General features: G+C 30.0%; 1 protein-coding gene across 1 annotated transcript; it reads right to left on the reverse strand.

Moving 5' to 3' along the window:
* Positions 1–787: 787 nt before the first annotated feature.
* Positions 788–4,931, reverse strand: LOC118035486 (putative methylesterase 12, chloroplastic). Its single transcript, XM_035041069.2, has 5 exons — positions 4,391–4,931; positions 2,928–3,167; positions 2,680–2,823; positions 1,617–1,751; positions 788–1,314 (listed from the first exon to the last, which is right to left on the reverse strand). The coding sequence occupies exons 1-5, from the start codon at positions 4,637–4,639 to the stop codon at positions 1,042–1,044; spliced, it is 1,041 nt and encodes a 346-aa protein (XP_034896960.1). The 5' UTR covers positions 4,640–4,931; the 3' UTR covers positions 788–1,041.
* Positions 4,932–13,209: the final 8,278 nt, after the last annotated feature.

The raw sequence follows: 13,209 nt of genomic DNA on the forward strand, positions 1-13,209 counted from the left end.
TTGTAAAGGATGAATTACACAAACTTTGTTAATGATAGGTGTGTGGGCTTCACCTAAAAGTATTGGTGCTTTTTTTACTTTTAAGAAAAAGCCAAGTGTCTATATTTGATTCTCTTGGCCCTTCATTTTTTTCTCTTTTTTATTTTTTTTTATTGAGCTTTTATGGTAGGTATGAATAAAGAAAATTCTGAATATTCAATATGAATAAGTTATTTATTTAATATAGATTTTTTATAACTTTTTAAAATTATTTATTCATTTGTTTTTGTTTTTGTTTTTTTTTTTTATTATAACTTGTTTTTCATATTATAATAAGTTTTTATTTAAAAAAAAAAAACATGCTAGTAGTAAAATAATATATTTTTGTAAAAAAAAAAAAAAGAATAAGAAAAGGGGGTTATTGAATTTTGACTAAAGAAACACTTTTGTTTTCTACTCTATAAATAATTTGAATTCTTATAAATATTTATTTTAATCGCGTTTTTTATTGAAAAAACTAGGGATCAATAAATAAATAAACATGCTTTCTTCAAAACAAAACAAAAATACATAAATTAAAAAAATTGATTGAAAAATACATTCTTTTCTCCATAATTTCTTTCAGGTCTATAAGAACATATAGTTTAATTACTATATAATTAAATACAAATAAATTTGAAAATGACCTCACTACATAGAGTGGACATACTATCTAGCTTATACTATTAGTTCTGAGGGAATGTCCACTCTTTATTTATTTATTTTGTTTATTTTTTGCTTATCCACCAGCAATAGAGCAAACAGAGGATCAAACCAAATTCTTCACAAACTAGTAAAAATGACCATAATCAGCCTTCAAAAAACATGACGAGGAACCCTCTTCCATTCAGTCATAATAAATAAATGATACTGAGATTTGTCTAAGAAAAAAGTTGATAAATTTACCTTCCTGTAAACATACCTGAAAAGGAGATAAATAACAGTAGGTATATGGCCCAAGTGTTACCTACTACTGGACCTTCACATTGGAAAAGGCTTGAACTCAATTTCCTGAAATATAATCTATGGTATTCGAGCAATTTCCAACAATATTTTATGAAGGGACTGAGGCTTTGAAAAGAATGGGCAGTGATCACTTCCTTTAATCTTGAAGACTCTTTCTGGTGGACTATCCCTCACTAGCTTTTCTTGGACATCCGGTGAAAGAGCACGATCGTCCAGTGTCTGAATGAAGAACCGCCGGCCAGTTCCATATTTTTCAGGGGACAATGATAGCTTCTCCATGACAGGACCAAGTGGAATGGGTCTCATTGAAACCATGGCCAACGCAACATCCTGAAAGTAACCAATATTCCTCATTGAGTTTTACTTCCTCTAGCAATGGACATATTGTAGTGAGAGCAGAGACAATTCAAGCTCTTTGCAGACTATGGTAGGCTTCCACTCAACAAGGAGCAACTTGTTATAAACCAAAGTAGCTGGAAACGTTAGCCAGATGGATGCCATACAATGTTGAGAACTATTTCCCATATTTATTTTGTCAAGGCATCAGAATGGATTTCCATAAAATACATTGCAAAAGTGGCCAGATGATTATAGAAACAATGGCGATATGATTGGATTGACTAGTAGCATACCTTTGTTGGTGATTGATTGAAATATAAACCTTTCATTTGCTGTTTCTCAAACATAAATCCTGTAGGAGGCTTGTCTTTACCATTTCCATGAATCAGAAACTGTGATTCTTGCATAAAGCGTTCTGTAGATCCAAGCTGCAATAAAATTCTATAGTTATTAGACCCAACTCAGAATCGAAAGCAACAAAAAGTGTTCAAAAGAATCATTTTTTTAATATATATAGAAAAAGTGCCATTGCTTGGTGCAACTGTAATGGTCTTGGGATAGCTAGAAAGGTAAAGGTTTTGTCACAAGTTTCCTTTTCGTAACCCCATTCCAGTGGGACAAGAACAACAATTCCAGGCCTTATATAGAAGCTCTTAGCTCTGTTAGGAACTGACTAGAGTGTGCAATCCGATCCTTTAACCAGTCTGGAATTGTCAGGTTTGAGGAATAGTTTCAAGGAGCAGATAAGGAAGCTTCCTATCTGAGATGGGATCTTCACATAAGACAATTAGATAGATAAAAGGTAGCTAGATAACATAGTGTCAAACTGCAGTTCAAGTTTCAGATGTAAGAATCTTGGTCATCACAAAATAGAGGATGCATGCAAATCCATAGGGTATGGCATCTAACCCCACAAAAATGCATACAAAGCATAAATGATGAAAGATCTCCGAACTTTCTCTTCCATAGTAAGGGTAACAAACCTGAATAGTCAACAGTTCAGTAACAAAGGTAGCTTTACAGTTTTGGCTTTAGGACCCGAGGATGAAGCCAAATTTCTATTGGCTTTCTTGATTCTATATAGTTTTTTCTCTTCTAGCTGCAGACAAATACAATGATTTGAACCCATTCAGATTCATTTTTCACATTCAATTATTAAAAAGATTGAACTCTGATTAATCCATCTCCTTCAAAATCCATGAGTAGCATGGCAGAATTACTATTTGTCTCAGTAAGTTCAAGAGTCATCAATGACAAGCATGGTAGCAAACCATCATGATTTATTAATTGGACCAGCATTTAATTGAGCTTAATAGATTTTCACATAGACTAAGCAAGTAAGCTTTGATGCTATACCTCTTCAGCAAACACATCAAAAGGCCTCTGACCATCAGACACCATTGTAGCACAGAGAAAAATAGCTTTCGAGATCTTCTGGGGGCAATGCTCAAGTGCATAAGAGACACATGCACCTCCAGTACTATGGCCAACCAAAATAACCTGCACATGAATAGTATTACATAGAAAAAATATAGCAAAGAACAGACTGGCAAAGGACATGGAAGGTGTATAGGAATGACGGGGATAAGATGCCTATCACTTACCTGTTCATCCTCAGGCAAGTTTTCTAAATAACTAATCAATGGTTTTGAGTACTCTGCCAATGTTGTGACACTGTTTGTATCTGCCAGATCAATACCAGATCCTGTTAGATCTATGGCAATAGGAACCAATCCTGCTTCCTCCAACAAAGCAATAGTTTTGTACCAACACCATGCTCCAAAACCTTCTCCATGCACCAGAACAAGCTTATTTAACTTCATATTCTCCAGAAAGTCTGGTGCCTAGGAAAAAATTTACAACACAATTAAGAACATATCTGACAACACCCTGTTAAGTTGAAAAGAAAATAAGAAGGCCACCAGTGACGGTCAATAACTATAACAGATCAGAATGCTATTTATCTGACACATTGCTTATGAGGAAATAACAAACATAAGCTAAAAGAAAAGCTAATTGCAAAAAACTGTGGAGAACACTTTATGGATCATCAAAATAGATTTTAGATGTTGTCCACTGGGAATGTATTGCATAGAATTTTTTTATGTTTCAATAAAAACAGCACACCACAGTTAAGCTTATTTTTGTCTTGAACACACAATAGAAGAGAATTTAAGCTAGGCAGTTGAATTGTAACCCTAATCAACAAGAACTCAGCCTTTTCTCCCTTTTTTCCTGGAAAAAACTCATTTACCATCCTTACAGAATAAGGAATTCTCCAGATGCAAGCACAAGCTGCACGACAGGTTTTTCTATATTGGAGCCGTGATGATAACAACAACATGGAGCCGTGACGATAATTTTTCAGAAGGACCTTAACTGTAACAACAACATTCAGAAATTGATACATTTCAGCGTTAATTTTCGCTTCTTTCCATAGCTTATGCATTTATCATATCATATGCTTCACTTTAGTAACTAAGAGTTACAGTTCTTAACTTCCCAACTACTCGGATTCATTTAGAATCTCATTTAATCCTATTAGCGTAAGTTGCACAGTCTAGTCCATTCCCAATAGACATACGAGAGCTTTAGATCATAGTTAACTGGTTCAAGATTCTGTACTCTTAGTAACTAAGAGTGGACTAGAAAAAAAGCACAGTAGCCCCAGCTAGCATTAACTATTAAAAAATGAAAAAGTCGAATCCTCTTTTGGTTCCTTATTGGCCTTGAAGAGCGCAGGGAATTAACTGAACATACTTTTCCGGATGCACTTTTAAAGAAATCAATCAAACAAATAAAAGTAAAAGAATCCCTTTTCCCCTTCGTCTTTTTAAACAAATGCATTCATGAAACTTGACTGTTGACAAGGTTGCTTGCACTCATGATTGGGGGACCTTTTTCTCAACTGTGCCCACAATTAATCATGTTTACACCATCTACTTTCCGTATTAGATCCAATCATGTAAGGAACAGTAATTAACTCACCAGTTTAACAAGAAGAAAAGGAAACAAAGTAAAAGCAAAAATATCAAACAAAAGCCTTTACAAAGAGCAAGTGAGCAACCTGTTTCCCATTAGAGAAAGGATCAGAGAGATTTCTTCTTCTAGAGCTAGTTGAACCAATCCTCCTGGACATGGATCCATCAAATCTCTGAGACAATTGGTGCTGTTGTAGTGCCATAGATAGAGCTTGTCTATGCAAAAACTCCTCCTCTGCCAACAACTTCCTTTGAGACCTACCCATTCTCTTGCTTTTTGATCCATGATTATTATCTCTAGTGTCCTTCTTTGTCATGCAAATTAAATTACCCATGATTGTAAAACCTCGTTTTTTAACAATCCAGAAATCTTTTGAGGTAGTTTTGACAGAAAGCTAGAGAGGGTCAAGAAATTTTCATGGAAAGTAGCATGTTTTCCTGCAAAAAAAGAAAAAGATAAAGAAATGATAGTCTTCTCTACGACAGCAGAGAAATTCTTTAATGAATTTTTTTTAATGGAATATTTGAGAGGAAGAGTAGGTGGGATAGAGGTGAAGGAGAAGTTGGCTATAAATGCCCCAAAAAAAACAAAAACTATGTAAAACTTTGGCTGAAATGTTTTGCTATTTATCGTTTTTCCACTGCTCATCTCTTTGAGTATGCAACGGCATGGAGACTGGAGGAGTTTGAACGCGTGTTAAAAATTATTTTTTATTTAAAAATATATTAAAATAATATTTTTTATTTTTAAAAATTTATTTTTTACATTAATATATTAAAAAAATTTAAAAATAAAAAATATCTCGAAACTTAAAAAAAACAATTTCAAAACTTTTCAAAAACATGTTTAGATCACAATATCAAACAAGACCTAACTATCACAATATTTTTTTTCAAATCAATCTTTAATTTAACATCATAAATATAACAATAACTTTTCCTTTTTGGTTTTCATGTGTTGGTTTTTTATAGGTTGGGGAATTAACCTAGTAATTATTTTTAGTTTTCTTATGTTAGTCTTGCACATGTATTTTTTTTCCACATGTCCAAATCTTTTTTCGAACCACTTATACGGTTGTTTAAAGAGTCATTATATAGCTATGAGTTGGATGAGATCTTCATATATTTTACTTGTTTTCTTGCACATGGATTTGATCTTCATAAATGTGATTGTACTCTACAATACTAACTTCATATTGTAGTCAGAAGAATTTTGCTATAATTTTATGGATTATGGGTCTTTAAAGTGATCTTCTTTATCTTTTTTATAATTTTCCTGATGATTTGTTTTTTAATAAAAGATTTAGAAATATACTTGAAGGGTGATGTTTTGTGCTTGTTCAATTATTCTAGACAAGAGATACTACATCTGTAAACCCCCGCATAAACATAGAATTGAAAATGATGAGATCCTGAGAAATGAAAACTCAAAACAAAAGGAAATGAATAAATGGTGAAAATAATAGTAAATTTGATATGTAAGGGAGGGGGTGACCTCCATAAATAAGTTTAAAGGTGTAGTTGAAGCTAGAATAAGGATTATGAACTTTAGTTTACAACTCATAATAACGGCGAAAATAGTAACAGGTTTTGATGGATAGAAGAATAAAAAAGATTTAAAATAAATATGTTTTGAGAATGGAAAAATAATTCTGAGAAATTATAATGGAAATGAGGAATAAACGTTAATGATACAAAAAATTGTTAGTGTAAACCCAACTAAAAATCAGTAATGTTAGCTTGAAACAGTTACAAGTACAAAAAAGAAATAAGTAAATAATAAATATATTTTGGAATAAAAAATGGTCCCTAAGATTTAGTGGAATGATTGATATTATATATGCAAGGATTGAATAAAAAAATTTGGATTTGTTTGATGAAAAATCACAAACCGATCATTTTTACATTATCACGCATAACTTGCAATCCAACCGTTGATGGGGCAGCAATTTTGGTTTAAATTCTCTTAACATATTTTTTTTACCTTGGGTTAAATTTTTAGGTCAATTAAATTTCAGAAAAATCTCACAATTTAGTTCAACAACCAAGTATGTTACACAAAAAAAAATAAAAAAATACAAGAAAGCATTATGAGGGGTAAAATGGTAAAATAAGCAAAATTCTTCTCTATAAACAAGAGAAGTTGATAGAAAGTTCCAGTAGCTAGGGAGAATGTAAGAATCTCTATTTTTCATTAGATTTTGAGTGATTTCTTGTTTAATTGAGAGATTTTTGTGAGGATTAATCATTCTATTAAAAAAATAAGCATGATCTAAGTTTGTTTTGGAGTGAGAAATCAAGAAAAAAAATATGAAGGTATAGAGAGAGAAAGTAAAAAATCTTGAAGAGATTGAAGAAGAGTTTGGGTTTTCTTGCATCAAACTTTATGGAAATGGTGTTTAAAATGGTAAGGAAGCCTTCTTCTTCATTTATATGCAATTTTTAGCTGGCTTTGGTTATGGGTATGAGATTGGTATGTGTTTAAGCTTGAGTTTTGACTTGAATGATGAATTGATGTTGTTAAACTTGTGATAAAATGTATCCTTGGATGTATTTTAGGAATGGATAATGTGAAATTATAGGGAAAGTTGAAGGAAAATCCATGGATTTGTTCCCTTGTGGTGTTTGGCCAAAATAAACTATGGTAGATGAGGGATTTTGAATGTGAAATTATGTTGAACTATAGTTTAAACTTGAAATTTCTCCTTAATTTGGTGTGGGTAAGTGAGAATAAAGATTCTTTTCAAGTTCTATTAAGTTTTTACATGATTTTCATAAATTGGTTGATTATGGGTTTGTGTAAAACCTAGGGCTTGGAAAAGAATTAATGTTAATGATGAGTTTAATATACGTAAAGTAATTGTTTTACGATGGAAACATGCTAAACTAGGTTGGATAATGTTGAAATTGGAAAAGCAACCCTTGGTTTATTAAGGGGAAGGTTTGGCTAAGCTAGTAATTTAGGGAGGAAATTGATTTATGTATTAATGCTTGCTTGAAAATGATTGTTCTTCATATAATTAAACAAGTTAGATGAGTTTGAACAAGGAATTGAAAAACAAAATAAAGGATTTTTTAGTGAAGGTTTTGACCATAATACATAGAAAAAGGTTTAGGATTTTATTAATTGAATTTATAGATTTAAAGTGTGTTTTAGATTATTTAAGTGAGAAACTTAAAAGAAAGATGAAAGATAAAACTCAAGAGCAAATGACTTGAAGGTTTTAGTCATTTTAGGAAAATAATAAGAAATGGGCTTTTGGACAGATCAATACCTTGAAACATTTTTTTAAACTTGAATTAAAATATGTTAAAAGGATCTTTTAATAAGGGAATGATAGTATATATTTTGAAAAATTAAATGTTAGTTTCGGCCTAAAATACATGATAAAAAGAAAATTGAGGATATAAATCATTATGCTAAGCGAAATTGTGCTAATGATTAACATTCTATAATGATATAACATGTGTAAAAAGGGTTTTGGTCAAACATATTAAAGTACTATATATAAAAGGTATTTTCAAGTGTGGAATTTGGTTAAATGGAGTGCATGGATGTTAATTTATGTGAATAATTCCATAGTTGTGCATTAATAGATGAATATACCTTGAGTAAATGGTAGAATTGGGTTTTATAGATGATGAGAACAATATAAAGTATGGATGTGTGTTGAACCTTGTGAATTTACTTGTTAATTTATAAATACATGTTAAATAGGAACTGGGATAAGGTTCTTAGGTTGATTTAATGTGTTTTATAATAGTTTGTAGTTCTATTGATAAATGAGATATTATTGGAATTAAGCAGTGTGCGAGTGGAGCAGGAACTACACACTTTATAGATAGATACTCAGCACCTTAAACTATTTATAGAGTTTATCATAGTTTCATAATTTCAAATCCTTTAAATGTATTATCATATGATGAATGTTAAAAGTATAAAGGGGAAGTAGGAATGAAGCAAGAAGATAAAAAGAGTTATTGGCAACCAAATGGGTTTGCCAGAGTTATTGGTATCAATAAGGGATAACCGAGTTATTGGCAACTGAAAGAGTTCACTGGATTTATTGGTATCCATAAAGGATAATCAGGTTATTGGAACTAAAAAGGTTTGCTAGATTGAATAACATCCATTAAAGATAGCCAAATTATTGCCAACCGCAATGGTTTGCCAGATTAATTGGCATCCATAAAGGATAAACAGATTATTAGTAACTAAAAAAGGGTTGCTAGAGTTATTGGCAACCAAAATAGGTTTGCTAGAGTTGTTAGCATTTATAAAGGATAATTGGATTATTGGCAACCAAAATAGTTTGTCGGATTGATTGGCATCCATAAGAGATAACCATATTATTAGCAACCAAAAGGGGTTTGCCACAGTTATTGGATAATGAAAAGGTTTTGCTAGAGTTATTGGCACTCGTAAGGTTTAGCCAGAATTAAATAGTATCATTGATGATGGTAATTTAAGGTTGTATTGAATAACCAAAAGATATAATCAGATATGTAAGATTGTTGATATGCAATATAGGATTTGTAGGAAATATAATAATTATGGATTATATTGAAAATCATGAAAAATGAATGAAACACAAAAATAAAAAACCAGAAAACAAAATTATGATAGAAAAAGGAAATGAAGTAGAATGTGGAATGACTCAGATGAAAGATTCAAATTTGACTTAAAGATGGAGGAAGTTTGACTAGTGATATTAATATAGAACCAATTTAGGTAGTCAGCCCCGGGTAGTCGTGACTATTAATACTAGATGTATTGTATTTTGAGATGACTTTGAAATGCAATTCGTATGATTTTTTTAATAGCTTATGATAGAAGTTAGAGTACTATTATAGGGATAGCAATGTGGTGCATTTAAATGTTGTGTTGGGCAGTGTATGTATGAAGAATTTATGGATATTGATAATAGTAAGATATGATATAAACAACAAGGGATTAATTAAACAATGTGGAAGGATGCTTATGAGTTGTTTTATTAATAGAAAAGTGGTCTATTTGGGAATTGTTAAGGTGGTTTTGATGTGTTGGAGAGGTAACTGAATTAACAACCTAAAAGTAATAGATAATGAGTGAATTAGGAAAGTCTAGGTGTTGAAAGAAATAAGATTACGTGAAATCACTATTTGAAAAGAATACAAACATTATGACTGAAAGACATGTAATAGCACAACATGTTTGTTAAATAGAAGATCAATAAGTATGTAAAGATATAAATAGACATGTTTATATATTATATTGATAAAGATGGAATATTAAAGTTATAACTAATTGAGTAAAACAATTTAGATAAGAGATTGAGGTACTAATTATTATATTTGGAAGTTGGCAGGAAGTTATCCATTATAGTGATTGAGTTTTTAAAAGTATCCATGATGTAAAATTTAGGAGGGGTTCGCCGTTTTTCTTAGTTTGGTTTACGAGGTGGTACCATAGGATAGATTTACATCAGAGTCAAAGCTTGAGGATATTTTTAAAAGGGAAAGTTTATAAGATAAAAGTCAGATAATAAATTGCCTACAAATTTAGAATGAGGAATTGAGTAAAGAGTTGTTAAAGAGAAGAAGTAAAGATCATGAGAAGAATACAAATAATGATATGTTTGTCAAGGTATATAATGAAATGAAAGGCCAACAGGCCCACAAGACGTTACGTGTTATGCATGAAAATTTGATTTGCCTTGTAAGTTACACACACACACACACACGCTATGATTGCAAGGTTTTCTTACTCATCTTCGTAAGTCAATGACTAAACTTGTCAACCAACTAGTATTTGAGAGATTTTTGTGAAAAGATGGATGTAATAAATTATGTAGCCTTTAACATTGAAATCTTTCACTTCCGTGCTGATATTTGCAAAATCAGAAGGTTGATGACCAAGAAAAGTAAAGAAACAATGTTAAAATGATTTTTTTTTGATATATTGTTGCCTTTAGTTATGAAATAATATGAGTAGCTTATTATGTTTTTAGTGCTTCTAGATATCAATAATCCTATCAGTACTTCTAAGAGTTCTGATAACTTATTATCTTGGTTAATTGTAAATACTCTTATTGATGATCTTCATGCATTTATTTGCAATCTCATTCATTTGAAATCACTTTCCTTGAATAATAATAGTATGGGTCAAGTAATATTTAATTCAATTCATTGCTAATTAGGTGTCAATTTGTACTTTTAGAAAGTTTGTTGATTAAATCTTTTCAATGTCCATGCCATTTCTTTGTTCATTTAATTGTTTTAGCTTGAAGTTGAAAGTTCTCACTCAAACCTTCAAGATGTGGGTTAAGAAATAATAGTTGTTTAGTGGTTATGTATCAAATTGGATTAACTATTTTGAGCTTAATTATTTATTTATCTAGACTAGTTAGATTGGATATAATGATTTAAACACTAACTATTTTCTAGCTAACAACACTATATTTTTCTTTTCTTTTCTTCACTAACTTATCCATTTTTATGTTCATATTTTGGTTGATATTTGTGATAGTTAACTAGTTAAAATATATATATCAACAATTATATATTATGGTTTTTTAAGAACAATCCACGATGTTCCATTTCTTAGTTATAACTGTTGACATTGTTTTTATTATTAATTACAAATGGAGATTTGTAAATATTGGAAACTAGAGAGACAATGCATGTGATAATTCATGGTCGATCATGTAAGCAATATTATAACAAGCTTGTTGATTGGGATTTATAATACATACATCAATATGCTATAAAGGCCATATAATCTTTAGGGTATAAGGATTTTTTTTTTCATATGAATTTGAACAAGTATAAGTCTGACTGCCTTGAGATTTTTCTATGCATGATAACTAGAGTTGTATTGGTTAAAGTTATGAGTCTGGAGCTTTGACTTGTTAATTTCAACATTTTAAGTAATTATTATTATATCATGTCTTCATATCCTCAAATCAAGCTTTGTTTTTGGAATAATACTCATTGTGTTTTGTAGATTTTGATATTTTCTAAAATCAAAGAACAAAGACATTATGAAAAGTCTAATATATCTTTTGTTTTTAATAATTACTACTTTTCTATAATGCTTTCTTTGTTGATATTTATATGTTCTAACTTTTAAATGACTAAAGACACACAAAAAAGCTACCTTTTATTTTTTTATTGCAAGAAAGATTTTTCGAGAAACTACCCCATGAGATATTTCTATTATGATATCATCTATTTTAAGATTTCACATATAAGCATCTATAGAATTTTAGTTTGAAAAACTTAATAGTTATGCATTGTTATCTTGATTTGTGAGCATAACATATATAATTTTTAATAGATCTATTTCTAAAATTGGATAGATGGAAGGTTGACATTTCTTTGTCTTGCTATCTATTTATCCATTAATAGCAAAATAATATCAAGTCGGGACATTGATTGTGTAAAAAACTGACAAAAACTACATGATGAAGCTTGAGACTGCTACTAATGATATGTTTACGAGGGATATTTGTAAGGAGATGGTTAATAATTGGATGGAAGCTTTTGTTGTTATCTTTTCGTTGCAAGGTAATTTTCTAGATTTCATTTATTTTTTTGTTATCAATTTGGATCAATTGGAGCACTTATGTATGTTCATGTGGAAGTAAAAATTCATATAATTATTTATGAGATTTTCAAGCCTTTGTAATAAAATAACTCAAGCCCATTATAAAAATTCAAAACAAACCTTGAAAAACCCAAAAATAGTAAATATAAATTAGGTTCAGTGTAATAAAATCCCACAAGAACCTAAGAAGCGAGGCTCAATAAAAAAGCTCAAATGAATTAATATTTGTTTGAACCGATTTTGAAACAAAAAATATTGAATCAAATCAAGCCGAAAGTATTATTGGTTTGAACTGATTTTGAAATAAAAAAGACGAACCAAGCTGAAACTAGTTGGTTTGAATCGATTTTTGGTTCAGTTCGGTTTAAAACATTTAAAACCTAAATTTTTGGTTTGGTTGTTTTTTTTTTCAAAACCGAATCGAAACAAAAATGATCACCCCTAATGCAAATCAAAATATATCCAACACATACAACTATGCCAGCATAACTTGCAAGGATTAAATTGAAAATAAATAAAGTCCAATGATCGAAGTGCAAAAAAACTTGAAGGACCTAAAAGAAAAAAAAAGTGGTGAATTTAGGAGTGAATAGTTAAATGAGTTAAGGTGCTCAACTTATTTAGTATATAGTCTCCTCTATCTTTTTTAAAAAAATTATCTCTCCTCTTTCAATATGGAAACATAAAAAAAATAAAGTTTAGAATCAATTTATAAAAACATACGAGAATAGGGATAAAATAAGCAAAGATTAAAATTTGAGGGACCAAATGTATGTTTTAAGCTCATTTTGAAAAACATAAATGGGCTATGTTTTTTATGTTATTTTTGGTTTATGATCTTTTAATTTTTCTAACAATAACAAAAAAATTATATTTTATAAAATCAATCTTTAATTTAACCCTAGAATATTTTATGACATATTAGATAAGTAAAAGCATGCAAAATCAAAATAAATTCTAACACATAGATTCATGCTAGAATAACTTGGAAAGATAAAATTGACAAAATTTTTTTATCAATGATTGAAGTTTAAAAAAAAAACTCTAGAAATTTGAGGGAACCAAATTTATGTTTTATACTCATTTTGAATAACATAAATATTAAAGAATATCAAAAAAATTATATTTTATAAAATCAATTTTTTATTTAACCCTGGAATATTATATAACATATTGGATAAAAAAGAGCATGCAAATCAAAATAGATTTTAACGCATAGAATCATGCCAATATAATAAAGAGAAAATTAAAAAAAAAAAAGAATGATAGAAGTGAAAAAAGAAGAAGAAGAAAAAAAGAATGAAGAAGGGAGGTAAG

Source organism: Populus alba, chromosome 13, assembly GCF_005239225.2.
Source record: "Populus alba chromosome 13, ASM523922v2, whole genome shotgun sequence".
In the NCBI taxonomy this organism is placed as follows: Eukaryota; Viridiplantae; Streptophyta; class Magnoliopsida; order Malpighiales; family Salicaceae; genus Populus; species Populus alba.